This window comes from Elephantulus edwardii, unplaced genomic scaffold (genome assembly GCF_000299155.1).
Source record: "Elephantulus edwardii isolate Elephantulus edwardi_28Jun2011 unplaced genomic scaffold, EleEdw1.0 scaffold00001, whole genome shotgun sequence".
Lineage (NCBI taxonomy): Eukaryota > Metazoa > Chordata > Mammalia > Macroscelidea > Macroscelididae > Elephantulus > Elephantulus edwardii.
The window spans coordinates 5,907,217-5,934,168 of NW_006399751.1; the positions used below are offsets into that span (position 1 = coordinate 5,907,217).

At 48.2% G+C, this 26,952-nt stretch overlaps 2 protein-coding genes across 2 annotated transcripts in view; both read right to left on the reverse strand.

The window, feature by feature from the left end:
* The window catches only part of NFATC3 (nuclear factor of activated T-cells, cytoplasmic, calcineurin-dependent 3), a 94,220-nt gene extending 91,620 nt beyond the window's left edge, over window positions 1-2,600 (reverse strand). The window contains exon 1 of the mRNA XM_006878670.1: window positions 2,197-2,600. Within this exon, the coding sequence (XP_006878732.1) occupies window positions 2,197-2,299 (103 nt within the window). The 5' untranslated portion in view covers window positions 2,300-2,600. The remainder of the gene's footprint in view (window positions 1-2,196) is intronic.
* A 5,740-nt stretch (window positions 2,601-8,340) lies between these two features.
* The window catches only part of DUS2 (dihydrouridine synthase 2), a 29,482-nt gene continuing 10,870 nt past the window's right edge, over window positions 8,341-26,952 (reverse strand). The window contains exons 6-15 of the mRNA XM_006878887.1: window positions 23,954-24,001; window positions 19,304-19,369; window positions 19,069-19,139; window positions 16,409-16,495; window positions 14,479-14,647; window positions 12,450-12,571; window positions 11,130-11,279; window positions 9,967-10,054; window positions 8,810-8,883; window positions 8,341-8,584 (exon numbers count right to left, since the gene is read on the reverse strand). Of these exons, the coding sequence (XP_006878949.1) occupies window positions 8,341-8,584; window positions 8,810-8,883; window positions 9,967-10,054; window positions 11,130-11,279; window positions 12,450-12,571; window positions 14,479-14,647; window positions 16,409-16,495; window positions 19,069-19,139; window positions 19,304-19,369; window positions 23,954-24,001 (1,119 nt within the window). The remainder of the gene's footprint in view (window positions 8,585-8,809; window positions 8,884-9,966; window positions 10,055-11,129; window positions 11,280-12,449; window positions 12,572-14,478; window positions 14,648-16,408; window positions 16,496-19,068; window positions 19,140-19,303; window positions 19,370-23,953; window positions 24,002-26,952) is intronic.

Genomic DNA, 26,952 nt, shown 5'->3' on the forward strand with positions numbered 1-26,952 from the left:
CTAACTCAACATTTAGTGCATACAGGCAATGTTACAGGAACTAGGCTCCTAGCAGGCACTACTAAACAACTATGGACAAGATACAGACAAGAAAGATTCTGGCCTTCATGGAACTCACATTCCAGGGAGAAAGAGTTCAAAAACAGGTAAATGCACGGACATAATCCAATACTGATCTGAGTTCCACCACACAATTTTACTCTCATGGCCTACTTGACTGCACCCATCATTTCTTATCAGCTAATCCATTTAGTTCCTCCTAACACATACTCCTAACGATGCTTATCAAAATGAAAAAGGATTGTGTGAACAAGTAATTTTGAATTAGTTGACTTCCAAAACAAAGCCTACTCAAAAGTATTTAAAAACTGGATGCTAGAATATTTTAAAGTGGCCTTTTTTGTCACAAAACCCTTCAGTGTACCTTTGGAATTTTCATTTACATATAGCTATAAAGATCACTCCTCCAAGCCCATTTTTAATATCCAAATTTGTTTGTGTATGATAGAAATAATTTTTAAAAGGAATCTTCATAACTCTAAAATATCATTCAAAATTCTAGGTATTTATAGGATTCCTACTTAGGATATTCTGATGCCTTAATTATTTGATTATTGACAAAAATCTGGCAGAAGATATGTTTTACTCAAGTCTATAGGGCGCTCTGGTGGCCTAGATGTTAAAGCGTTGTGCTGCCACTCCAAAGGAATTTGCTATGAATCTATCAACTGCTCCTGGAAAGAAAGATGTGCAAACTCCTCCCCAATGATTTTAGAGCCTTTGAAAAGCGGCTGGAGGATCAGTTCCGTTCGGAGTGATTTCAAGTAGAGGGCACATAACAACTCGTTTGTACACAGTACAGTGTGCTAGCATGCAATGTTAATCTTCTTCACAATGAAAATACTCAAAACACAGTTTTTATTAAGACTAATAATCTAATGCAATGTTACTCTCCGCAAATGCCACTTTGCCCCTGGTTTCTATCTTTCACTAGCCCATGCATCAAAATTCAGTCTAAAAGCAATTATTTGGAGTCTGTGAAATCTCAACTATTTCCCGAGTGACATTCACCAGAACGCTACAAAAGTCGCTAATAGTATCTTAAAGGGAGCAGGTGCTCCAACGATAGTGGATTTGAAATAAACGCGGTAAACAAATAACTAGGGTAAATTATTGATGTCGGAAATGGCATCTAACATAGAGAGGCTAAATGGACAGATAAAACAAGTACAGCCAGAGAACAGAGAGAATCGCTGTGCCTCGCGTTCTGATGTTGTTCAACATGACTAACTCCAAAGCACGGCTTGAACATGGAGCAAAATTCAACTCAGATCTGCTAGGAACACCCAGGGATTCTCTACTCTGGCTCCTTTTTTAATCAGGTCACAGGAGCCCTCAAGTCCTCAGCCATACTGTTTCTATTTCCTGATTGGTCTGACCTCCAAGTATCATGGTGCCAACCTTTCCAAGTCACGATCTCTCGTAACATCATCTTTCTAAGCTGAGCTTGTGCTTAAACAACATTAATCAGCTTTCAAAACTTGGTGGGAGAAGTCTTTAAAAAGGCCGGACACCCACCCACCCCACCACCCCGCCTCCTTTTCTTCTTCTGCCCAAACACTATGATCGAGACTCGAGAGGAGAAAAGCCAATTTTCAGGAAAGTCCCGTTAGGGTTACACTTTCAAATTCAACAGGGGCCATAAACGTGCACAAGTGGAAGTTCACAAGAAAGTATTACTCTCGTAGCAAAGGAGCTTTATTAATAAACATGTGCATCTTAATTTAGAGAAGTCTCGCACTTCAAGAACGCGCATCTTTTACATTAAAGACGGGGAGGGGGGAACCAAAAATAGATGGCAATAATCAAGTACGTGCACACTTCACGGGGACATTCATTTCTCTGCACCACGCTGGCAAAACAGCGACAACTAGACGCCACTTGGGCAGCAGCCCCGACCCTCGGCCTCCAAAGCACCGGTTTCCACGGGTCAAAGCCGTTCTGCAGCCCAGTTCTCACTAGTTTGCTTCTAGTCTACAGTCGCTGCGACTCGCACGCCTTCAGATATTTAAATCCGCTCTTCACTCACTATTTGCAACACAAACAGGGTGAGCGGCCTCCCGACAACTGAGGGATCAAAAGAGGGGGTGAGAGTAGGAGGCGACGCTCCTCGATGCCGCCCGGCCTGGGACCCACCTGCAGGCCGCGGGGCCGGAGGCGGCGGCGCCGGCGCCCCGTCCTCGCCGAAGACGAGTTTGAAGTCGAGCTCGTCGTGGGCGCCACAGTTTGCAGTAGTCATCGGCGTGGCCCAAGCTGCTGCGACTGCTCCTCAGGAGGCGCGGCTGCGGCAGCGGCTCCTTAGCGCCGCTTCATGCCGGGCCGCGCGGGCCAGGAGATCGCAGCTTCGCTGCAAACTTTCCGGGCGGGGCCTGCAACGCCAAGTGTTCCGTCCCCAACTCGAGAGCTGGCCGCACGCCGAGCTTCACCAAGAGGAGCCGCCGCCGCCGCCGCCTGTCGCGGTGCCTAAGCCGCCACCGTCGCCTCGGCAGATGCTCCCCGCCCCCCAGCAGCCGCCGCTGGCGCGCTCCCGCGCCGCGCCGCGCACCCGGCCTTACCCCCTCCCGCGCGCCCATCCGGCCCGGCCGCCCATTGGCTGCCGACGCCGCGGGCTAGTCCCGAGGGCTCCGCCCCCTTGCCTGCCTATCGCGTGACTCTCGCTCCAGGAGAAGGAAGTGAAATGATGCTGGGCGCTCGCGAGCCCCGCTGCTGCTTGGGAGTTGTAGTTTAGCTCCTGTCTCCGCCGTGACCAAATTCGAGGCTGGCGCCCGCGTGTGGCGCCGATAGTCCTGACTGATTTCGGGGAGCCGACCCCTGGCTACTGGGAGATCATTTTTCTTACTCCTTATGTCTAGGAGAAGGCGCAGAAGCCCTGTGATAACGGGTGGTCTTGAGATTCTTATTCTCCCCTGGCTGGGTCTGGAAAAGGGTATTCCGCACCTCGAGGTTACCTGGATGGGACTCACACACTCATCAAACCCCTGCACACACACCCCTACATGGCAGAAGGGGCCAGGATCGGTCCGAGCCTGTAGGACTGCTAGGAGCCGAGCCGGAGGAGACCAGAGTTGTGGGAGGAGTCCCGACTCTGGCTGCGGTCACTGCGGGGCGGGGCCTGCGCTAGCCGTGGTGGGTGCGCCTTTGTCCCCCTCGGGCGGCTGCTCCTCGAGGGGGACAACAGGAGCATTTGATGCCCCCATGAACTGTTCCCTGCAGGAAGCCGGGGCAGCTGGACAGGAAGGTGTCTGTTTTGAGTTCAAGCACTCAAACTCTGTGACCTGTTTTCCAATGCACACCCATGACAACTGGAGGGATTATGCCACCCAAAATGGATGGCTAACAGTAAGAAAGGAAGTGATACTGTTTGTACAACCGTTTTTTGTTGTCAGCCCCTCCCCACAGCCCAGTCTTCCCCCAGGATAACCCAAGGTGCTGCCTCTTGGGACCTGGAATGGAGACTGCGCCCAGGGATGCTTGTTTACTTAGAACACAGGGTAGACTGGGAACTGGCGGGGTGACCCGCTCCTGCAGCTCCAGACTGAGGTCGGGATGTGGGCCCATGGGGCACAGCATCCCTGGATGCCCGTTGCTGGAGAAACCCTGGATGCCTGATCTCAGAGGGTTGGGTGCAGGTGCAAGGCCCTGGGAATGTCGCCTCATAGGGCCCACAGACATCCCACACCGTGTATACAAAGCCTCTGGGAGAAGAGAGCAAGGGGAGTGCTTTGCAGAGGTCTCCATTTCTGAGCTGACATGGGAATTCTAGGCTATGAGCCCCAGTGTCAGACTATTCACTAAGCACGGTAGGCATGGGCCTGCTTGTGCTTATTTACTTACCTGTTGTGAATACCTTTTTTTCCCCACCCCCACCCCCCAAGAGATTCTGCTGCTTTTGGTCTCTCTCTCCCAACCCTATAAAACTCTTCTACGAGAATCAGAGCTTCTTTTTAACATACAAGTCCTGACAGTTATAGAAAGAAGAAGACTCCTCATGAGATGGAATGACATGGTGACTTGAGCACTGGGCTCTGGTGTGTCTGAGATAATAAGGATGGCACAGGCGAGGGCAGGGTTCAGACTGGCTGTTCATAGGGTCCTTATGAGTCTTTGATGTGGTAAAAACATGTGAAGTTGTTCACTACAGATTAGTAAAGAGCAAACAAATCCATGCTTTACCTTGCTTATTTGTCCCTGATAGAGATAAGCCTACAGGCCTTAAGTCAGGAGGGTAGGAACGGCCAGAGCATGTGAGACATTTATCCATTGGTTTCAGGGTACTTTTCATAACCTGTGTCCACAGATCTGTGTTGGGCCTGGGGACTCAGAGATAAACCAGTTTCACTTTAGACATGGGGAGGCTTTGACCAGCAACTATAATTACTGTGCAGAAAAATGAAAGCAAAGCTTGGAGCTCAGAGAACTCCCTGGCTTCAGGGCTTCCACGGGGATGGAGACACAGAAAAGGAATGAGGAAGACTTTTCTAGACAGAAAACAAATTTCCAGACTCAGATAAGGCAGTACCAGCAGTGGGTAGCAGCCAAAAGTGAGACGGTTCAGGTAGGCTAGATGAATGCTGCAGACCACTGCAAAGTGTCCAGACTTTATTCTGAGGGCCACAGGGAGCAATAGAAGGGTTTAGAACAGGAAGCCTGTATGGGCAGAAAACTGAGTCAATCACTAGATGCACAGTTAATAACAGCTGAAGGAAAGGGGCAGATGGTATTAGATGGACAGAACATCCTCCAAAAACAAAGCTATCCTGCCTTCAGAGTTTCTCCAACTCTGAAGACCTGAGACTGGAACTTGGAGCCTCAATATCGCACTAGCTCTGCAACCCTCTGCCACTAACAGATGGCTGGCCCGCCTGCGAATGCTACATGTAACATGATCCTAGCGTACAAGGCCCCAGAAGCTTGGCCAGCTCACCTCCCCACCCCTTGTGAAAGACTTCATGCAACTTCAGGATGTGCCCCCCTCACTTGCACATACAACTCCCAGCTTGTCATCTGAACTGAGAAAATGGGCCTTTATCCAGTCCCCCTTCCTTCCAGACATGACTTCATCCAAACCAGGGGCCCAGGGAGCCAAGCCAGGGATAAGGAGACCCTGTGGGTCTGTTGGCACCACTGTTGAGAAGGAACTAGAGAAGCTGCTGATGATTTGAAAAATTCACCTCTTCATCAAATGCTCAGCAGTGCATCTGTGAATGTTCCAAAGAGGTCATGTCTCAGGCGCGGGCTTCTGGTCTGGCAGAAACTGAACACCAGCCTGGAGTTCTGAGCTAACACTAGGCAGGGGTGGGCACCGAGGGCAGGAGTGTCACCACCCCTTTAAGAAAAGCAGCTACGGAATGGCTGGGGTTCTTGTGAGCAGTGACTAGACCTCCCCTCCCCACTTGCCAACACTTACATACACTTTCAGAGCCAAGAATTCCCTTATGAACTCTTTTTCAGGCCAGCTCCAGAGCTCTCATAGGAAGCCATCTGACTCACGCTAACCCTCTGAGAGCCCTGTCAGACCAGAGGCCCAGGGGGATAATATTCAGATCCCTTCTTCCATAAGGCCCAGCTAGCAGACAAGAACAATGTGGGTCTCTATACTCTACTTCTCCTTCATATGTGAATCCCAATCAGGCCCAAGGTTTACAATAAGTCTACACAGTTGCCATAGACCTGGCCCGTGACCCTCACTGAGGAAGGCACTCCTGTGTCCTGATAATCAGGGAGAGGCATGGTATAGCCAGCCTCCTTATCCCACTTTAAGGGAAGTAAGAAACCTAGAGGAAAACTAGAATTTAGAAAACTCCCCTGTCATTCACCCCCACAGGCTCAAGTTTCATTTCTCTTTTGTGCCTATTCCCTGCTACCCAGTCAAGACTGGGCATAGGGAACACAGGAACTGCCCTTGAGCAGCTTCCAATCTGGGCAAGGGGGATGAGGCCAGCCAACTACGGTCTAAGAAAGTTAGCTGCTGAAGTCAGCACAGGGCACTAGGAAACCAGGATCAGCACTTTTTCCTCAACTGCTAGGCTCAAGAGTTTGGACTTGATCCAGAGGGCAATGGAGGGCCATGAAAGAGTTCTGAGCGGGAGGACACCTGCGAAGGGTCTAAGAATACAGAACTGCAAGAGTGCACAGTCCCAGCCATGCATCTGTGCACAGTCGGTGGCCTTCAGAATAACTGCCCTCTTCTCTAGCCTTCCTCATCTCTCCTATTTGTGTTTGTCCCAAGCCACTTGTCCCTAAAATGAACTAGAGGAAGCTCATAGCCTCTGTGGATAGTGGATGGATAAGCACATAGTCACTAGCTCTGAGAAGGATCTAGGAGGAGTAAGTGGCCCAGTTTAAAGTGAGCCTGGTGAGAACAGAGGCTGGGGGTCTCCAGGCCTGACTGGACTCACTCAGAGCCTTAGGCAGCAGGCTAAGGAATAACCCTTACACAAGTGTCGCTAGTGTGAGATCTTCTGAGGTCTAACACACTCTGCCAGGGAACTTTGGTCATGAAATCTATCAGTCCCCTCCCTTTCTGGCTCCCTCTTGGCCAAACCTCTCCCCAAGACTTGCCCCGGCCCTCTGAGGGCCCATTTCCTAGACTTTATCTTAGCAGTCCAGACTTGACCTTGACCACATCAGAAAAGGAATTTCCTTAAGGTCACCACTCGAGAGACAGAATAGGCCTTAAGAGTCTTGACCCACCAGCGAGGTGGATCTTGGGACTTGGTGTTGGACCCCCACAGGGTCTCTCCATGGCTCTGAATGGAGGAAGTGGTCCACTGGGGTCTGCCCTGTTCTAGTAGGTCTATAAGGAAAACAAAGGGAGTATTTGATTGATTTTTTTAATAAGAAAAATAATAAATAGTACCTAAAGTCTGGAGGCTGTGGCTGGCCCAAGCTTTTCCCTCTTGAGAGGGCCCCTTCTGCTCAAGGAGCCCTGGTCTAGAAGTTATGGAGAACCTTAGCCTGCAGTGACTCCACCAGCCATACGTTATTATTCTATCAGAGGTCAGCTGATCTATTCCCCAGGCAGCCTCACCCCACCACTAAACGCTCTCTTTGAGGGGCAGGACTTGAAGTAATGGACGTGGCAGGCAGGGAACAGGGCTGTATCCTCATCTGCACAGAGAAGAGTAAGTGTGGGTGGCAGGGAAGGCAGCACCTGGACCAGACAGAAGGGCCCCTACCCAACCCTTGACTTGGAGACCAGCAGGGCCAGGGGTGTTGGCTGGCACAAGGTATGAGGTCTGTGCAGGGCTGGCAAAGAACAATCCCCCAGAGGTGATGACGGAAGGAGGGGAGAAGAAGGAAGAAGGCCAGCAGGGCTCCTCTGGTGGCCTAGGCCTCAACTGGGAATCCCCCTGGCCCAGAGAGCCAGGACAAGTGAAGGAGAAGCAGTATATTTACAGCCCAGGAAAGGGGCAAAGGGGGGGCACAAGGCAGGGACCTTCGGTCAGAACGCACCTCCCATAAGCGGAGGAGGCCCCAGGAGATGTGGTAGCTGTTGTTTGCTTCTCACTGCCAGGAGGAAATTAAACAGAATCTGCCACTTCCTTCCGCCCTAAGCAGGATGGTGGGGGAAGGGAGTGTGGGCAGGCGATTGCAAGGGTGCAAACTTCTGTCACCAGCAGCCACCACTGCCCCTCCCCCAGGGCAGGTACTGCATCAGGTCTGAACTCTAGTAAAGCTGCCAGCTTAGAGGAGACCCATGCGGTCAGGACCAGTACTCCGCTTCACTAGGCTGGTCCCGAGTCTTTGTCCCAGATTCATTATCACCTCTCATCAAGAAAGTCAACTGATGTGTAGTGTCTAGGGCTAGCAGTATGATGGACTTCTACCCTCAAGTCTAGTAATCCTGAAAGGTGACATCATTCTCACTAGGCAGGCCCTTAAGGACAGGCATGGGATATGTTTCAGGCAACACAGAGGGCAAAGAAGAGAATGACTCTGCCAGGACACAAGTTTGTGTGCTAAGCTGCCCACGGCTGAAGCAGCCAGCCATGGGTAAAGCATCTTTATTGCACTATACTGATGTCACACTGAGAAGGTACCATTTGAAAAGCTCCAGTTTTCAAAGGAAATACTGAGTTTGCTCAGAAATTGGTCTTGTATCGCTCAGACCTGCCCAAAGAGATGTGGTACTCCTAAGGCTCTTCTTGCCTGATAGGCCCAGGGTCTCTGACTCTTGCCAGGCAGGGCCAGCAAACCGCCCAGTGGTGTCCTTATGTTCTGGGGCCTGAAGTTATCATAGGGTTAGGCCCATGGAGGCAACAGGGGCAGGGACAGTGGTCATCGGGAACAGCCTTCCAGCAGGCTGTCTTCACTACTTCCCAAGGCTACAAAGGGTTTCTTGCACACCACCACAGGAAGTCCTGGTTCCTGATCTCTGGGACCCTCTGGATCTTGATCAGGGGCCTCCCGCTTGCGCTTCTTCAGGGAAAGACTCTCCTCACCCAGGCGACCCTCAGGGAGGCCTCGGCTCCTCAGACAGACGATGGCAGCAGCCTGTTCTGCGAGTTTCTTGGACTTATCCCTAGGCAGAGGAGGTATAGGACAATAAGGCAGATAGGCTGCTTGCACACTTGAGGCTGACAGACTTGTCTTTACACAATCTTGGCAGAGTCTCTGCCAGAAGGAAGGGCCCAATGCGCTGGGACACCACACCATTGTGCAGGCACCCCATTCCCCAGCCCTTCCAGGCCAGGGCTGGGCTCATCTCCCCACCCCAAGACTCATGTCCAGTAGTGAGGTAACTTACCACAAGGTAGACTGATACTTTTGCTCAGCAACAGTGACAACAGAGCAAAATAGACGATCTAGAGGGCGTTGAACCTGATACAAAGAGCAAAAGAAATAAATGGTGACACAGAGGTGTAGCGGTTGAGCCCTAGATGCTCACATCCCAGGGCGATTACTGCAGACAGATCAAGGGAAGGAATTCCCACCTAAGGACTATGAAGAGACCATAGGCTCCTCCTCAAGAGAAGTGCCTGGTGCGTCTTCCAGGGAAGAAAGGCAGACACACAAACAGACACAGACATCACTGTGTGTCAGGAGTTCTGCCATGGACCCAAGCAGGAGGGCTGCAGTCTTCAGTCGCATGCGATTAGGGAAGCTTCCCTGCTGATGGGCCAAGTCCTCAGAGATGAGGAGCTCACTAGATGACGAACAGATCAGAGGGGAGCAGAGAAGGTACATCTAGCAGAGGCTCCAAGTGATAACACCAAAACGAGGGCAGAGGGGGTGAGACTCTCAACCTCACCTAAATGGGGAGGGCAGCTATATGAAAAGAAGACACGGGAGGGGGAAAACATGTGCTCTGTTTTGGGGTGCTGGTGCCTGATCCTGTGGGCACTGTGGAGTGGATGAAGACTTGGACAAGAGATTATTATCTTTGCCTTTTAGAACAGTTACTCGGAAAGCGAGGAACACAAACCTAGAGGCCAGTCTAGACGAGGCAGGCAGCCTAGACAAAGGAGAAGCAAGATGGCCTCAAGGTTTCCACCCCAGATGACCCACAGCTGGGGTCCAATTCTGTGTTCTACTGGCTGAAGCCTGATTAAAAGACATGGCTGCCTAGCTTTTAGGTTTGAGCTTCCTTCCTAAACCTTCCTTAGAAGTGTTCCCTGTCTCACCATCCCCACTGGCCAGGGACTGGCCCAGGCAGCCCCTTACTTCGGTCCCTAGTGCACTTTTCTGAGAGTAGTTTGAAATGAACAACAGGACCCTGACACAGGAGAGAGGCTACCAACACCTGACCAGCTGCTAGAAATCTCTGCATGTTCATGAAGGACAGGCAAGCCTATAGTCAAGCAGTCTGGAGTTCAGGACAGAGGCTGGGGTATGTTGACAGTGATGGCACCAGCTCGAGGTGCTGCAGGGACGGCTGCAGGGCAGCCACAGTCGGGAACTCACTGTCTCGTATACAGGCTGTGCCAGCTTCTCTCTCCGACACCACTCCAACAGGCACATCTTGGGGGTGATCTGGGGTGGGTATGCTCTCCTAGGAAGGGAAGTTAAGGAGTTAAGGTGCATCCTCCATCATTTACTCCCCTCCCTCAAGAAGATGTAGGAACTACAAAAACAGACATCATTATCCTGCTGTCTTAAAGCTCTGTCCCTATTCTCTAAGCCTCATTTCTGCTCTATCAGTAGTTTGGGGCCTGGGCTATATTAAAAATGGGCTTTCACATGTTTAGGAAGTTAGAGGTAGGAGTAAACTCCAAGCACTCTGGCACTGGCAAACAGCCTTCATCAGCCAGGAAAGAAGACCCAATTCAAGATTGATTAAGATGGACTGGGTGGAAGTGAGGAACTCAGTTGACCAGATAATGGCCTCAGAGATATTTTTATAGCTCAGTGTCCGCCCTGGGCCACATGTGCCAACTTTCAGGATGATCTAGCTTTGGATACAGCTGACCCTGGTAGCAGGGTGACAAAGTAGGAGGAGCTCTGCTCCAACTTCTCACTGGAAGTTCTCTCCAACATATGACTGGTTCAAGAGCTGTGTCAATGACCTCTGTACCCCAGCTGGTCCCTGATTTGGGCTTACAGATTGGAGGAAGGCTCAGATCCCAAGTGGAAAAGGAAAAGGAGAAGGAGATCATTCAAATGAATCACAATCCCATTTAACAGTCAGCCCAAGGCTACTTCTGGCTAGCGAGGGTGCCCTAGGACTGATGAGGGAGTGGGGCTGCAGAACCAGATGAGGGCTGGGGTCCACTGCTACTGGGAAACTAGTCCCTCAGAGTCAGGGGGCCAAAGAGCAGCATTTCAGGAAGAGTAGGAAACAAGGCGTTCCAGTCCCAAAGTGTGGGGGGCGTTGGGTTAGGGAAAAGACAGAGTTCTTTCAGCCTTGGAAAAACACAAGCAGCCCTGAAAGCACTGCTTGAGCTTCTAAAAAGTGGCTTTTTTCTCCAAATGCCTTTTAAGAATGCTGAAAATAGAGAAAAAGTGTCTAAACCAACGCCAGTAGTTCCTGAGATTAGCATTAACTCATATAGCAGTCAGCTTGCTAGACTAACCCAATCTCCAGGGCACTGGCCATGGCCCAAGTCAAGGCCACGCTGGAGACCTACCGGTCAAACTTGACAGCCATCTTCATGATACCGGATGTGTCTTCAACTGGCTCCTTCGCCTCCTCTGGGTTCTGGGCCAAGAGCTCAGCCCGCCGGGCATTCAGCTCCCGTGTGGTCTCCTCAAAGAAGGCACCAAGGCCAAAGGCCTCACTGTCGAGGGAGAAGCAGAGTGAGACCAGACCTCAGTGTGGCCAGAATCAATGAGCAACTTCTCTCTACACAAAAACCAAAGCACTACTGCATCAGAAGATGCCTCCTACCACATCTGGGATCTGCCTGGAATGAGCACGAAGGTAGAAGAAGTTTTAAAAGTCACTTTATTACCAAAACCTCTCTCCTAGGATGGCATATGGGTTGATATCCCAGACAGCAGCGTCTGAGCAGTCCTAAGCTGACCAAACGCCTGGGTAGGCAAAGCCTCCATCTATGGAAGGAAGACACAGAAGCCTGACCACTGGGTGGTTTCTCATCTCCCACCTTGGTTACAAGGGCCTCGCTTAATGAGTACCCTCTGAGATGCAACCCAGAGCTCTTTGTTAAGACTTTTTCAAGAGTTACACCTTGTCCAGCACTCAGTAGATATCTGGTCAAGCTGGTTAAACTACATGCAGTAGGGACAACACCACAAGCCTAGGATGAGGAAGCAGGTTCTGGTGAGGCTTTGCTATTCTAGGAAGGTCTTGAGGGCTTGAGCTCTTTCGGGAAGATGAACCCCTTAGGGCAAGAGTGGTTCAGAAATGCTTCTTTAGGGGAGGAAGGGCATAGACAGCTAAAGTGAAAGGGAGAGAACATTCCAGGCTGTACACAAGGTGTGGAGGTGGAGAAGAAGACAGGCACATAAGGAGATGTAGGAGCAGAGAGTAGGCCAGTATGGGAAGGGCCTCAAACACCAACCCTCTGAGTTGGACCAGATAGAGAAGACTAATGGAAGGCCATCAGACTGCAGTGGGATAGGGTGTGGGCATAGAACAGTCCAGGGGCCCCATTGTACAACCCAGTTCTCTGACCACTGGGACTTAGTGGGCTAGCACGTGTCAAGTCCATTTTTGGGGGAAATCCCTTTCTCCTCAGGAATTCCCAAGCCCAGCCTTCACAATCTTCATTGGAAAATAAGAGTTCTCAAAACTCAATTGTTGAAAACAATCCAAAAATGGAAAGTTCCCAACCTCGTCTTCTGAGAGGCAAAGCTGCCCTCTCCCCATCCCACCACACACACCTCCAGAGGCTGTGTCCCTGGCCCCTCAGTAGAACAAGCTCAGGGCTCAGGGACAAGCCAGGCAACATTTGCTGGAAATAGGGACAGCCCATTGGCTCTCTCACCAGATTTCCTGAGAAGACTGGGCGGCATGAAGCAACTTTCCCTGAGGTGACTCCAGCTGTTCTCGCAGCATCTGGCACAAGCAGTACTTGGTGTTGGTGTAGTGGTTGTCATACTGCACCGCCTAAGAGGAGAACTGGCGTGGGCCACCTGCTGACCTGGGGGCTCTGAGGCCTGGGGTAGCCTCTGATGACAGAGAAAGGATCTCCAGGCAGATTATCAGAGGTGGGCTTGCAGCCAAGACACTGTGACTCCGTAAGAGCCACCTCCTGCCTTGTCATCTGCTCCTGCAGGGGATGGTACAAAGCTTGGGGGTCACAGCTGAGGCCCACGGGCAAAATCCCTCTCTAGGAGACTGGCTCCCTAAGGTCTGAGGTGGAAGGAGCCTCCTCACGCCTCAGTATCCACAGCTACCACAAAGAACTTGCTGCTATGCATTTCCCAGCATGGGGGGGGGGGGACGACAAACCAAATGCAGGCCTGGAAGATCCAGCCTCTGGGCAGGGTGAGATTTCCCCCCATCCTATCACCTGAGCAGACTTTCCCTCTCTACAGCTTAGTCTCTCTCTAGTTCCTTCTGTAGGTAAAGCAGAGCACTATTTACCAAGCACGTTTGGTCGTGTCACTGTCACTTCATTTATCAATACGGAGTCAGGTGCAGCTATTTCCTCACTCCACAGTTTGGGGAAAGGAGGCACCATTCCAGTCCCTTAGGAGGCTGGCATGCTGAGGGCAGGGCAGGAGAGACAGGAGGCAAACACACCACCCTGTGCCCCCACAGTGGGTGAAGTTTTCTCAGTCCTCCAGGATCCTTTGACCCCAGCCTCCACAGTAGTCTACTTTCTCTACCTGGGCCTAGATGCTTTGTGCTGAGACAAAGCAGGGAATAAATGGAGAGTTCCTGGCCAGTGTCAAGGCTTTGATTCAGCTTGTTTGGGACAGAAGGCATCTGGCTGGACCAGAAGCAGACGGCTTTGCCTATGCTTGAAAGCCGCTCCCTTTCTCCGTGGCAACACGCCCTCCTGAGGAGCTGCCAGAGGACGGGCCAAGCAAGAGCGATAAGATCGCCTTTCACCCAGTGAGCAGACGTTACCGAACGTGTCTGCTCTGCCACCAACTTGCCAGGCAGCCAGAACTAGACTGGGACAAGTGACTGCCTCTTTTGCATCAGTTTGATCCAGGCCACCCACCTGCACAGCAGGACACAAAGAACTAAGGGGATGAGGCAGCCTGAGGGCTGCCGCACTGAGGGGGGGGCAGGGAAGGTTCAAGGACAGAGGCTACTCAGCTCAAGACATGGGCCTCAAGGTTCCAAGCTTGCCCAGCCATAAGCACGTCCATGTACTGTGGCTGCAAAGGGCTGGATACCCTGTAGGCAGATGTGACTGAAAAAGTGGGGAGACACCTGCTGTGAGCCAGGATGGATTTAAGGACCGCTCACTGTTTCTGTCTCTTATCCTAGAGGGAGAAGTCCTTGGCACCACTTTCAAACGCTGTGGTAGAAGAAATTGATTTAGAAAAAGCTATTCTGTAAGGAGAAGCTCACAGACTATAATGTCTAGGAACATGTGCAAAGGAAAAGATTTAGTTCACATTTTAGGAAAGGGATCTTAATGGATGACCAGGTAAGAAATCACTGTGGACAGAGCCCTGTCCACCAACATCAATGGTCCTCCTACTTGTGGCTGCTTCAACACTAACGCCACTGACATGGGTATGTTCAGTGACACAGACCCCAAGGGCAAGACATAGGTGTACAATGTGTGTGCGAGACAGGAAATTATGTGCTTGGGACCTATCAACATCCTGGGCCCAGAAGATTTTTGCTATAATCCTCCACTTCTAGAAGCTTTAAAAGGAGTGCTGTGTATCCCAAGTACTCTCTTTTTATATTGCTTCCAGGGAGACCCCAGTGCTACACAATCATACCTAGAAACAAAAGGCAAACACCACCAAAGCTGCTGGCAGCTGGGGGCTCACACAGTGCTTTCTGCAGCAACGAGGCAGAAGGGGAGAAATGCATGAACGTACGTATTTGATGTACTTTTGCATGACCTCCTCCAGGGGCCGAAGACCCTCCTTGCAAAAGATTGATGGGTTCCACATGGCTGCTCGGGCCAGCATCACTGAAGAGGCCGCGGTGATTTGTCGGAAGTCCTCTATGTCCAGATACTTTTGGATGTGGTCATGAGAGCCCCCACTGAAAGCCAACAGGGATAGGTTACCTCTTGTGATATTGGTGCTTTCAGAAAACAGCAACTCTGAGATCTTCATTAGCTGGATAGTTTAGGACAAATGCCCTTAGCTCTCAGAAGTTTGGTAAAGAAAGGATTATAAACATGTAGCACTATACGGTTAAGAGCATCAAGAGCGGTGGCCTAGTGGCAAGGAGCTGCAACTACAATCCCAGAGGTGAACGGTTCGAATCCACCAGATGCTCTGCCAGGTAAGGAGGGACAAATCTCCTCCTGTACAAGTCAGATCTGATTTGACGGTACACGCACACAAAAATAATAATAATAAAAAAAAAATTTTAAAAAAAAAGAGCATCAAGAGCGGCGAGCCCTGGTGGCCTAGTGGCAAGAAGCTACACTGCAATCCCAAAGGTGCGCAGTTTGAACCCACTAGATGCTCGACTGGAGAAGGAGGGATAATCTCCTCCTGTACCAGTCAGATCTGATTTGATGGTACACACAAAAAAATAATTAAAAAAAAATTTTTTTTTAAAAAAGAGCAGAAATAGAGACCATTCCAGGCATTTAGTAGGTATTCCAGAAATTTTCATTTCCTTCCACTTCACCCTGACTAATCTCTCTTAGTGAGACAGACTGACATCATGGCTGCGACAATGGGCTCAAAAAAGTAATGACTGTGCTGGTGGCATAGGACTGGGCACCTTTTTGTTTTCTTGTACTTGGGGTCACTAAGGTACTAAAGTCAATTTAACAGCACTTAAAACAACATAGCTGCTATCTTCACTAGTGGCTAAAACTAGTCCAGATCTGAAGACTAAATTATCTGTATCCACAGATCTTTATCTAGAGAACCGTATACTAACTTTTGCCCAGCAAAGGCTCTGTCAAAACCCTGGAGAGAACAGGCACACTGATCATGGAGGAAAGAAGGAAGCCCAATTGAGTTGCAATTTTCCTTGTATAAAACCCCCATAGAAACGACTCAATACTTATTTATTCTACTAGGACCCATGTATCAGCCTCAGCTCAGAAGACAGCCAGGAGGAAACAGCAGCCAAGATCTGGGGTCCCTAAAACCTCTCTAAAGTTCCTTGCCCTGGGGAAAACCAGGCTTGGTTCCTACCTATCTCCCACCCACACCAGGCAGGCCTGCCTTTTATCAGGGCTTTGGAGCATTCCTATCAGGCTGGTTCTGTGATGTCCTAAGAGCCTTAGTAGAGCTTCTGTCTGCACAGCGTGGGCCAGCTCCCCAGAGGGAGCAAAAAGCTATCCAACTACTAAGCTTCCGAGTTGGTCATTAGTCCCTCACACTTGCTCATCTAGGTTCTGGAACCTAGAATGTTCTATAGCTGCACAGAACATTTGTCAGGGTTCCCAAGGGTTCTATGACTACTGGCCAGGGACTCCTGATGTGGCTCTCTAAACCAGCCCACTCAACTTTGCATATGACATCACCTTCCCCGGGGTCTGCTTTGGTGCCCACCTTATTCTTGGCTGAGCCTCAACGCTCACTTCTAAGTTTCCTTCACAATGACTTGCACCCTAACCTACTGGTCACCCACAACCTATACTTCCCAGAGGTTAGTGGAGCTGACTTATGCAAGATGAGCTCTCTAGCCTCATTTCCAATTTCATTTTTCATTCCACTCTTTTTTTTTATCTCTGATGGTCAATTTTTTATGTTATTTCATTTCCATTCACATCTGTTCAAATCTCTTCTGAATGATGGAACATAAAAAGGTGAATTATGAAGAAGAGAGGCTTACTTGGCTATGACCGGAATGGAGAGGGTTTCAGCAATGGCTTTGATTGTCTCACAGCTGACGGGGTGCTGAGGTCGCTCCTCCCGTTTCCTTAAAAAAAAAAAATTAAAAAAAGATAGGGTCCAGGGCTTCGTACCAAACACCATGTCCGGGTTCACCCCGGATTACTGTGGCCAGGGTTTTCTCCCTTCTGAACCTTGAGCAGGCCAGGTGACCATCAAGGACAGGGTCTGGGCTGCAGGGTAGGCTCCTCCAGCCCCAGGGAAGAACTGCACAGGCCAGAGAGAAGGCAAAGCAAGGACCTCTATGGATGATAGGGTCCCAAGGTCTCACATTTTACCCTAATGCCCCGGTGACTCTGTCAGAGACATGGGACAGTGTCAGTAGAATGTCAACGCTACTGTCCTGGTCCTGCCCTCCCTAAGAGACAGAGAGCAGCTGCCACTACTCACACTGGCCCCTCCCACACAGCTGCCTTTGCTGGGGCCAAGTTACACAGCTGACCCAGGGGAGAGGCACCTGGCACAGGGCAGGCCTTGCGCTTGGAGCAGCCAGGACAGGCCACAGACCACGGCTGTCACGACAAACCACAGGGGAGGCAGGACCACAAATCCCATGGTCCCATCCTTTCAAAGTCTGCTATGAGAAGAAGCAGTGAGCCTTAGAGACCCTAAGACGAGCCATGACTGAGCAAGGTCAAGCAGGAGATGTAGCGGACCAGACAGCCCTTGCCAGGTCCTCTCTGAATGTGCTTCTAAAACCACTCTCAACAAGGAAGTCAAGGTTTATAGGTCAGAGCCTCCAAAGGTGCCTTCAGTCCACTCTGCCCTTCTGTTACCCACATTAGCCAGTTTGATCCCATCCTCAATGGTTCTGATGGCCAGAAAGTCCTTCCTTAGACTCATTCAAATCTCTCTTAGTGTTTCCAACTGCAGATGGAAACTAACAGCTTCATTTATTAAGAAATCTTGTGTGTGAGGCACTGTGATAGGCTTTCTATTCAGTCTCATAACAATCTCGTGACAGTTCTGTAAGGCAGAAATTCTTAAATTCCAGATGAGGACCATGAATCGCAGAGAGGGTAAGTGATTTGTCTAAGGACACACAGTTAATAAGCAGCACAGATGGGACCCAAGCAACCTGAGTCCAAAGCCTACTGACTTGGGAGGGGCAAAGGCACGTGGCCTTCCTGCGTTCAAACGGAATAGTTCCGCTTGCCTCTATTTTATATACTAGAGTTCTGGGTTCTGGCTATAATAGATACAACCAGCAACCTACAAGAATCCTCACCCCCAAAGTGACACACCACATTGAGTAAAGCGGTCAGCTGGGCCAGATTTTGTCCTGGGATTTTGTACAAAAGGGCATCCTAGAGTAATTCTACAGAGCTCATGGAATTCTTGGAAGTTTAGCAATCTGAGAGGAAGATTTTACACTTTTCTTTCTTTCAAAGTGAGGGCTCCAAATTTTGCATCCCAAAACACAAATATTTGGTCCAAAGGAAAACACTTCATTACCTGAAGAGGAGCAACAAGGCATTGTTACCTGTTTCACTCCATGTACTAGAGATGTTCCTGTGTTTTTCATACATATTTTTCAGTGGTAACACAAAATGTTTTAACAAGGACATAATGTCACAAGCTGTCTACTGTGCCTTGCCAGTAAAACCAGTATTAAACTTTGATCATCCAGCAAAGAAGTGAGTGAATATGACTTGGAAACCAAGGGTAGTCTTCAACAACACCTGAGCTCTCCAGAGAGTGCACGTTAGCTACAGATGTGAGGACAGTTTAAAAATAGTCATTGTGGCAAGCAGGCAACAAGGGCAGACAAAAGGAGCAATGCCTTTATAAGAACAGCTGTCTGTCTAGGGTCGTTCGAGGAAGAAGCCATTGCTCAATGTTGAGGAAAGAGAAAAAGGACTCAAAAAAGGGGAAAATAGAGAACACAAGTTCAAATTCTCATAGCCTCTAGGCTCTCTTGAGTCTTAGAGGGTGAGGGAATCTCCGAAACCATTGCTTTAAGATAATCGTTAAGCCTGAAACCAAAAATCTCCCCTGAAGTCATTTTAAAACCAGACAATAGTTTAGTTTAACTCGTAAAGAATGTCTCACTTAAGCAGTATGCTCTTTTACAATATACAGAGTTATGGGATCAAGTTAACAACTGCAACTCAAAAGATCAGATAGAGTGACAAGAATTGCATAACTCTAAGAATGTAATCAATGTCTCTAAACTACGCATGTAGAAATTGTTGAACTGGTGTATGTTTTATTGTATATATTCTCAATGACAATAAAATGCAATTTAGGAAAGAAAATGAGATTCAAGATCAGCGCTCATGTTCCACTGCTTCCTGGAAGCCCAATACTATTCTGTGCAAATCACTCAATCTCTACCATTTACAAAACCTGACAGCAGAGGCATTTCTACTCTCTCCTAGTCCCTCTGTGTTTAGAGTACAGCGCAGCAGGACCACCTACTCAACGAATGAGGCAAAGACAAACGCAAGCCTAGAGAGGTGATGGTAGCCTTGGGCCTCAGAGGACGTCAAAGGGCTAGGCAGAGCTGGGGTGGACACGTGAAAAGGAGTCTATTCTGCACCTGAGCAAGAATGAGTAAGGCAGGTGAGGAGCTCAGTCACTAGGAAGGCGGCCACTCACCTCCCGTGGACGGCGATGGCAGCGATGCCAGTCCTCTCGATCCGCTTCACAAGACTCAGGGTATCCTCCAGCTGAAGAAGAAAGCCCACAGGCGCGTTCATGGAGCCCAGGAGAAGCAGCAGTGAGCTCCCCGACCCCTTCCTCCATACCTACTTCAGCTCTTCAAGAATCATGCACACTCGAAATCCGACAGCACGGAGAGAATGCACCCCCAAATATGACACATCACCCTTACCGATGGCAGAATGCGAATCTTGCAGGTCACCGGTCTTCGTGTCCCTTTAACCAGAGTGCTGAGGATCTGAACAGAGAACACCATAAAGGTCTTGCCTCACCTGGAACAATCAACAACCACTCATACTAATAACTCTACCACAGACCTATGGAGCCCAGTGGTACGAACAGTTCGTCTATGTCTATGTGCACAGGTACATGTGTGTGTGTGTTGTTTGAGTATAGATGTGATCTCCAAGAGGCACGAAGTCTAGACTAGAGCCTCAGCTCCAGCAGCTCTGCAGGAGAAATGTGGGCAATCTCTCGCTTCCTGTTATGTTTACAGCCTCAGAAATCCATTGGAGGGTCAGTTTGAATCGGTTCTGACTAATTTGGCAATGACTGTTGAGTTTGAGCCTGTTTAAGAATACTTGTCTGACATTCCCAGTGGAAGGAATGCACTCTGATAGCTATTGGGTAAGAAGTTGTGCTAATAAACACAAGGCAGGTAGTTTGAATCCACTAGCTGCTTTGCGGGAGAAAGACAGACAATCTCCTCCCATGTGATTTACATCCCGTGAAAAACCACTGGAGGGTCACCTAAGAGTTGTTTAAAACTCAAAACAATCAATAACAACAACTATTTGTATATTAATTGCAGAAGGACTTCAAAGAAATAGCTAGAACTTATACAGGAATAAGGCACGTAAGTAGCAAGACCAAACCATGTGGGCATTAGAGATATTTGAAAGAAGATAAGAAAGATGGCACATTAATCAGTGGCATTTTATCTTCTTTCTTCAAGTGAATTATTTCAGGCCAGGCAAGCTGGAGGGAAAATGATCCCAAGAGCTCTCTGCCAAGAACTGAGTGAGCAGAACAGAAGGGATACCCTGGCTGCTGCTGCCAGTCTTGTTCTAGCCAGGTGAGGGCAGCAGAGAGCAAAACGTAGGAGCCAGCTGTGCCCCAAGAACTCACAGCTGGGTTTTCTGAGGCTGTAAATCGCATGGGAGGAGACTGCCCATCTTTCTCCTGTGCAGCAGCTAGTGCGTTCAAACCAACTGCTTTTGAAATGGCAGTGCAACTCCTACAGGTCAGAAGAGCTCCCAAAAGAAGTCAGCGGAGGAGACCTTTTCTCAGGGACAGGCTCAGGTCTGGCAAGACTACTCAGGGCCACACTAGAAGACAGCTAGAAGAATAACGAGTCAAAGTCCTGGAATGGGAAGAGGACTGGCAAGACCTGTTAGAAGCCTGACGCAGGAGACTGGATTATTGCCATTGGCTCTGACTTTCACCACATTCATCACTCATTGTCATCAAGAGGCTGTATATTTCACAGGAAATTGCCCACCTTCCTTCCAAAGAGTTGCTGGTGGACTTGAACAGCTGGTGGACTTGTGTCTTTGTGTTAGAAGCACGACTCTCTATGAACTACGCCCCCAGCGTTCCCTGAAACGGCTGGGGAGAACTGTGCTGATAGGCAGGGGAGGGCAGGTCACGAGCAAGACAGGGCCTGCTGGTCCAGGCACAGCTGGGCAGAGCTGCCAGGGAGAGGCAATCCCCAGGAGCTGTTCCAGCAGGCACACTGGGCTTCAAAACTGGCAGATCTAAAAAGGGTACCCAACAAGAGGGAGACGGCTACAGTGACAACAATGAGCTTAAGTGTGTCAGAAACTGTGAGGACGGCGCAGGCTAGGACAGGGTTCAGATCTTTCTGTCGTCCACACGGTCGCTGTGAATGACACTCAACTCAATGGCACCTAACAACGACAATCCTTTAGAACTAACTGACAGGTCAACTGAGATACACACAGGCCTAATATTCTCACTCTGGACTTAGCCCTTCAAGCACCAACTATCATTTCATCAAAGGTCTGATCTAATTCTGTTTTGCGGACTTCCTTTTTGGTCTATTTTATCCAAGAATCTCGAAGTACTTTCATCAGTATTTCTCTTCATTTCATTTGTAATTTCCAGACAGGAAGGAAGTTAGGTAACAAAAAGCCCCAGCCTCTCGCAGAGGGTCACACTGAGAGAAAAGGACAACTTGAGTTTTAATTCTTTTTATCTCTCTGTATTTTACTTTTATCATCCTTACTCAAATGGCGATAATAGTGCCTGCCCCATTTATTCCAAGAGGGGTTTGGAACAAATAACTACTAGAATATACTATGCAGAAGGAAACTACCTTACAAATGATAAAGGGTACATGTAAAATATTGTATAGGAATAAATCGAAGCTTCCACTTTTTGCTAGACAGAAACTCTTAATGAGCTCTCTTAATAAGGAGGCTTGCTGGTGCAAAAAAATGGTTAAGTCGTGGCTGCTAACTAGAAGATTAGTGGTTCAAATCTACCCAACAGCTCTATGGGAGAAAAAGAGTGACAATTTGCTTTCATAAAGATCACAGGCAAGATAATCCTATGGAGTAGATCCACTCTATCACATGGAGTCAACTGACTCCAACTCAACAGCACAAAACAACAAAAAAAGTCGCAAGTTACCATAGGCTGAGGGAAGCACTATGAGACTTAAAACCTATAAAATGAGGATAAAGAATTGAAAGGAAAACAAAGGTGCTCAGAGGAGCATCAAGGAAAGAACCAGAAGATTAAGAGAGGAAAGCAAAGGGTGCATACGGTGTGGAAACAAATGTCACCACATGCAGTGACAGCTCATAATACAGGGTATTGAACGCCAACCTGCCCCTGGGGCCTCATTAACCTGGCCTGCAGAATCACCAGGGGAAGGGGCACAGAGGGAGGCTAACTTGAGCTTGCCTCATCTGACCCCAGCCTCATCTGTTCTCAAAGGGCTGATGGCAGTCTATAGTATTCAGGGAATCCATTCCTGCTTTCATCAAACCCCCAAGAGATGCTAACCCTTCCAACTCCACAGTCACAAAGCCTCGTGCAATCCACAAGCAGCCTGGCCTCTCATTACATGTCACATTCATCCAAGAAGGAACAGAGGCATTATGGAAGGGTTCTTTTTTAAAAATTTTTTTTTTCGGAAGGGTTCCTTTTTGTTTGTTTGTTTACAGAGGGTTTCTTAAAGAAGTCCTCCAATCTTCCTTGTTCTCAGCAGAAAATTCACGAGATCTGCGATAGTAAGAGACTGAGGATGCTATAAACTGGCTCAGGGATTCCCCAACCTGGCTGCAGGGCAAAAGCACTGAAAAGCTTTTCAAATATCTCTAGGCTCTACAAGGAGAGACAGATCCAGTAAATCTGGGGTTAGGGTACGGAGTGTTCCAAATGCCATGAGTCCATAGCCATATCTAAGGTAGGACTTCAAAGCACTTCAAACCTGTTTAGTCATGACTGACAGAGTAAAATCAGAGTAGATCTGAATTTTTAAACTTTGGAATCCAGAATGGGAAGGCAGATTGGAAGATTTATGAGTCAAAGTCTTGGAATGTGAGACTTGGGAGAGAACTAGTGAGCCCTTTTAGAAGCCTGAGACAGGAGATCAGATTGCCATTGGCTTTGACTTTCACATGACTGGGTCACTCACTCATTGTCATCAAGGTGGAACTGACTCATACCTTGATCCCTTAGTGGGTATTGGGGAGGCTGTAAATTTCACAGGAGACTGCCCACCTTTCTCCCAAAGAGTTGTTGGTGGACTTGAACTGCTGGTGGACTTGTGTCTTTGTGTTAGCAGCACAACTCTTTACCAACTACGCCACCAGCGTTCCGACACGGCTGGAGAGAACTGTGCTGATAATGAAAAGCAGGTAAATGCCGCCTTGCGGGTGGGAACTGGAAATAAGATGAGTAAGATATGCCAGTTTGGCCATCCCATTAGGTGTAAACTGAGCAGGTTCAGAGGCAGAAAAATGGAAACCTTACTTAATAATAAAGAAGAGGTTGCAGGGTTTCTTTTGGGGGGAAGCATCAGCAGTAGCAGCAGTTCAAGTAGTGGAGAACCAAAGATCAATATGAGGCAGAGCTGAACTAGAACTGCTGCCCCACAGAACCGGAATCCAGGACCTACGTAACAATGGCTCAAAGCTGAGAGGATGAAGATCAGAGGAAGTGCAAGTCCTCCTGAGCAGCTACCCTGACTAAAGAATTGCATCCTATGTCCAACCTGGTAACCAGTTATTCCCTAATAAGCCTGTAACATGAGTGTTGTCTCTGAGTTCTGACCCCTGCAACAGATTAGCAGACTCAGCAGCAGAGCAGTGAGAGCCCTGGGAAGGACGGCAGGGTGTTAGGAGTTGTAAAAGGAAGTGTAGGAGCATGGGAGTGTGTCTGACCTTATGGGAACTGGTTTTGTACTGGTGCTGTTATGGATGGGGACGCTTTGTCCTTGTGGAATTAGCAGAGGTCAGGCTCAGCCATCCCTGCCAACTGCACTGTTTTTAGCAGTGACACATGTTAAAAGCAGCAGGACAATCAGCTGCCATCTTTAAGGTGGGCACAAACGTTTTTCACTCACTCGGTCAAGAGATTTGGTGGCAATGCAACACATAGGATGCCCTTGTTATCTAAAAGGGAGATTAATTTCTATCAGGGCTTCTACTGGTAACTTTTCCTGTTTCAATAAGGATTCCAGTTCACCCACACTTTAAAAAGCTGGGTCCATTCTGGCATCAATTCATGAGCCATGAATGAACTAAGTGGAACCACGTCAAAGCACCTGTAAGGACCCACAAAGACTCACCTTCTCAATCTTGTCAGGATCTGACAGCAGAGCAGCTCCCATGCCTCCCTAAGGAAAAACACACAGAGGTTTTCTACCTGCTGGAGGACAATGGCCCCATCTTGTGGTGCAGCAATGTGATGCCTTCTCGGCACTTGACTCCAAAGGACCAAAATCCACTGGCAGACACAGCATCCCTGCCCACAATATCAGATTGGTAAATTCTAAACATCACTACTTTCTTGGAAGAGCCCATGAACTATTAGAAGTGGGTTCTATAAAAATGATTTTTCATCTCAACTAATTAAAAATGATGAATTTATGTCTGTAAAAAAAAAAAGTTATTTTTCAGGTCTGTCCGCTCTCTAGCCAGGATCTAAGGGTCTTAATAAACTAAATTTCATCAACTTCCAACTCTTTTTAAAAAATTAGTCACTTTCTCTTTGAAATGAGACTAAACGTACTTTCTCCCTATCCTACATAACACACGATTCAGTACCACCCCCAGCAGCAAAGCTACTCAGGGTTACTTAACCTGCAAACCTTCTTTAGACCCTTCTCTTCCGCCAGGAACCCAATTCCAAGTACCCAGACCAGCGCCAAATTCTAAAAGAGCCTCTGGCTCAGAGATCCCCAAGCCATGCAGCCATTTAAATCTCACTATTAACAAGAGGGGTTGCCTCGTGATGGTGTGACTACTGGTGATTTTCCAGTTCTTTTCGGTTTGTTTCTACATTTTTCAAACTTTGAACAGTATAAATCACCTGACTAATTGAGGAAAAATACCTCTAAAAAGATTATTTTAAATAAATTTCTTTAATCCACTGCTCAGATATATTACATACACTACATTTTAGGAGTGAGGTAAAGTAAGAAAATAAATGTAAGAAATCTGTGCTGTTGGTATTTGGCTTCATACCAGTTAATGCCACAAGAGGGGTTGAGAGGCTTAGCTTAAGATTGGTTAATTACGTAGGGAGCTCTGGTGGCTTAGTGGCAAGAAGCTGAGCTGCAATCCCGAAGGCATGCAGTTCAAATCTACCAGGTGCTTTGCTGAAGAAGGGGCAATCTCCTCCTGTGCCCGTTGTATTTGTTTTGATGGTACACAAGAAAACACACAAACAAAAAACCAACAAAAAACAAGCAGCTGTGCTGCAATCCTGAAAATTGGTTATTACATTAATTTCATGCTTAAGATGACAGGTTAAAATCAGAGAACGTGTTAGACTTGGCCAGGTTGAGGCTGCATCTTAGAGGGCAAGCAGGAAGGGTGGAAGAATCTCTTCACCATGGGTACAAACCTTGGAGGCCCTGAGGAAAAGCCTGGCTACTCACTCTGGCTCCAGCTGCCCTTCACCGCACACCACCCATCTCTTTGTAGAATCATGGCTTTACTGCCCTTTCTTTAAGGAATGTTTCCTACTTTCTTCCCGCCCTCCCATCCCCTTTTCCTCCCTCTCTCCCTGCTCTCTCCTGTCTTTCTCTTACCTTGTTTTCTTCCATTTATTTGATTTTTTTGAATATGTATCATAGATTAAAAGTGAAGAGATTCAGCAGACAGAAAGCAAAAACTCTCCCTTCTCAAGAAATGGCAGATTTTTTCAACTGACTTTTTCCTCTGATTTACACTTCTGAAGCATGAGAACACAGCAGATCTTAGGCTGCTATATTCCATTGTGCCCTATAAGTTGGCATTTGTACTGACTGCTGGTGTCAGTGTTAAGCAATTAGCAACTGATAATTACTATGACTAAATTTCCTGCAACAGAAATTGCAAAATCAAATAAAAATACCAAAAAAAAGGTCTTATTTTCACCTTGAACTTCCAGACCACTTGGTTTTTCATTTCTCAAAGAAAATTTTAAGACCACAAATATATATAAATGTTAAGGAAGCTCTGGTGGCCTAGTGGCAAGAAGCTGACTGCCACTAAGAGGAAGCCCTAGCAGAAGTGTGAGTGTGAGTTTGTATGTGTGATTTCTAATGACCACTCCTCCATGCCCTGCACTGAACAGACCCCAAATTGCCTTTGTTATCTGCTCCAAACTTGCTCTTTCTCCAACAGTCCAGACAGAAGGTCTGCCTCAACCACAGACCCCAGCATCGCACCTTTCCAATCACTTGACAGGCAAGTCCTCACAAACCCTTCTCCGGTTTGGCTCTGTCTCTCATGAGTCCGGGACACTCATCTCCCATCTCTGTGACCCTACTCTGAGCCTCTTCCCACTGTACCCCACCAGACACATAAGGACAGATGAATATTTCTAAAGTACAGCCTGATCACATGACATCTTTGCTCAGAAAAAGGCCCAAATAGCAAAAGACCGAACAGAGTAACCTGGCCCCAACCAAAGTTGTCAATCCTGTACTCTACTGCTTCCTTTTTATTTCTAATTCAATACCCTACTCACATCTTGCTACTTGCAGTTCTCTGTCTACTCCTTCAGACTCAACTCCAGAGCCCTGATGCATCATCTTGAAAGCCTGCAGGGTCTCAAATCCCACCAAGGCCCACACCACTCATGGGATTCCAAATTTAAAGACTGCCTTCTCTCCTGGCAAGGGGCCACTATAACATTGTCCAATCTCTTCTGATATGACAACAGGGATACTCGTAGCACATTTTCTATCTTTTTGTTATTGGACGGCCCACTTTTATTTGAAAAGAAAAGGCCTTGATGAGCTACATTTTGTGTTGTGTTTTTTGTTGGTTTTGTTTTTTATTTTACACTATTTGTTTTATTACCTGTGCACAATTTTTCTTCAACTAGTTGGGGATAAGGTACATGTGTCAGCAGGAGAAAGAGGTGGCAGTCTGCTTCTGTAAAGACTTTCAGTCTTGGAAATCCTATGGGGCAGTTCTAGTCTAACCTACAAAGTTACTACAAGTTGAAGCAGACTTGAGAGCTGTGGGTTTGAGCTTGGTTTTTAAAAATACACATAATGTCGGCGCTGGCTGAAAATCGCCTGTGACTTCATCCATAGCCACTGGTGAGAGTCAGCGCCCAGAGCCATCAGGG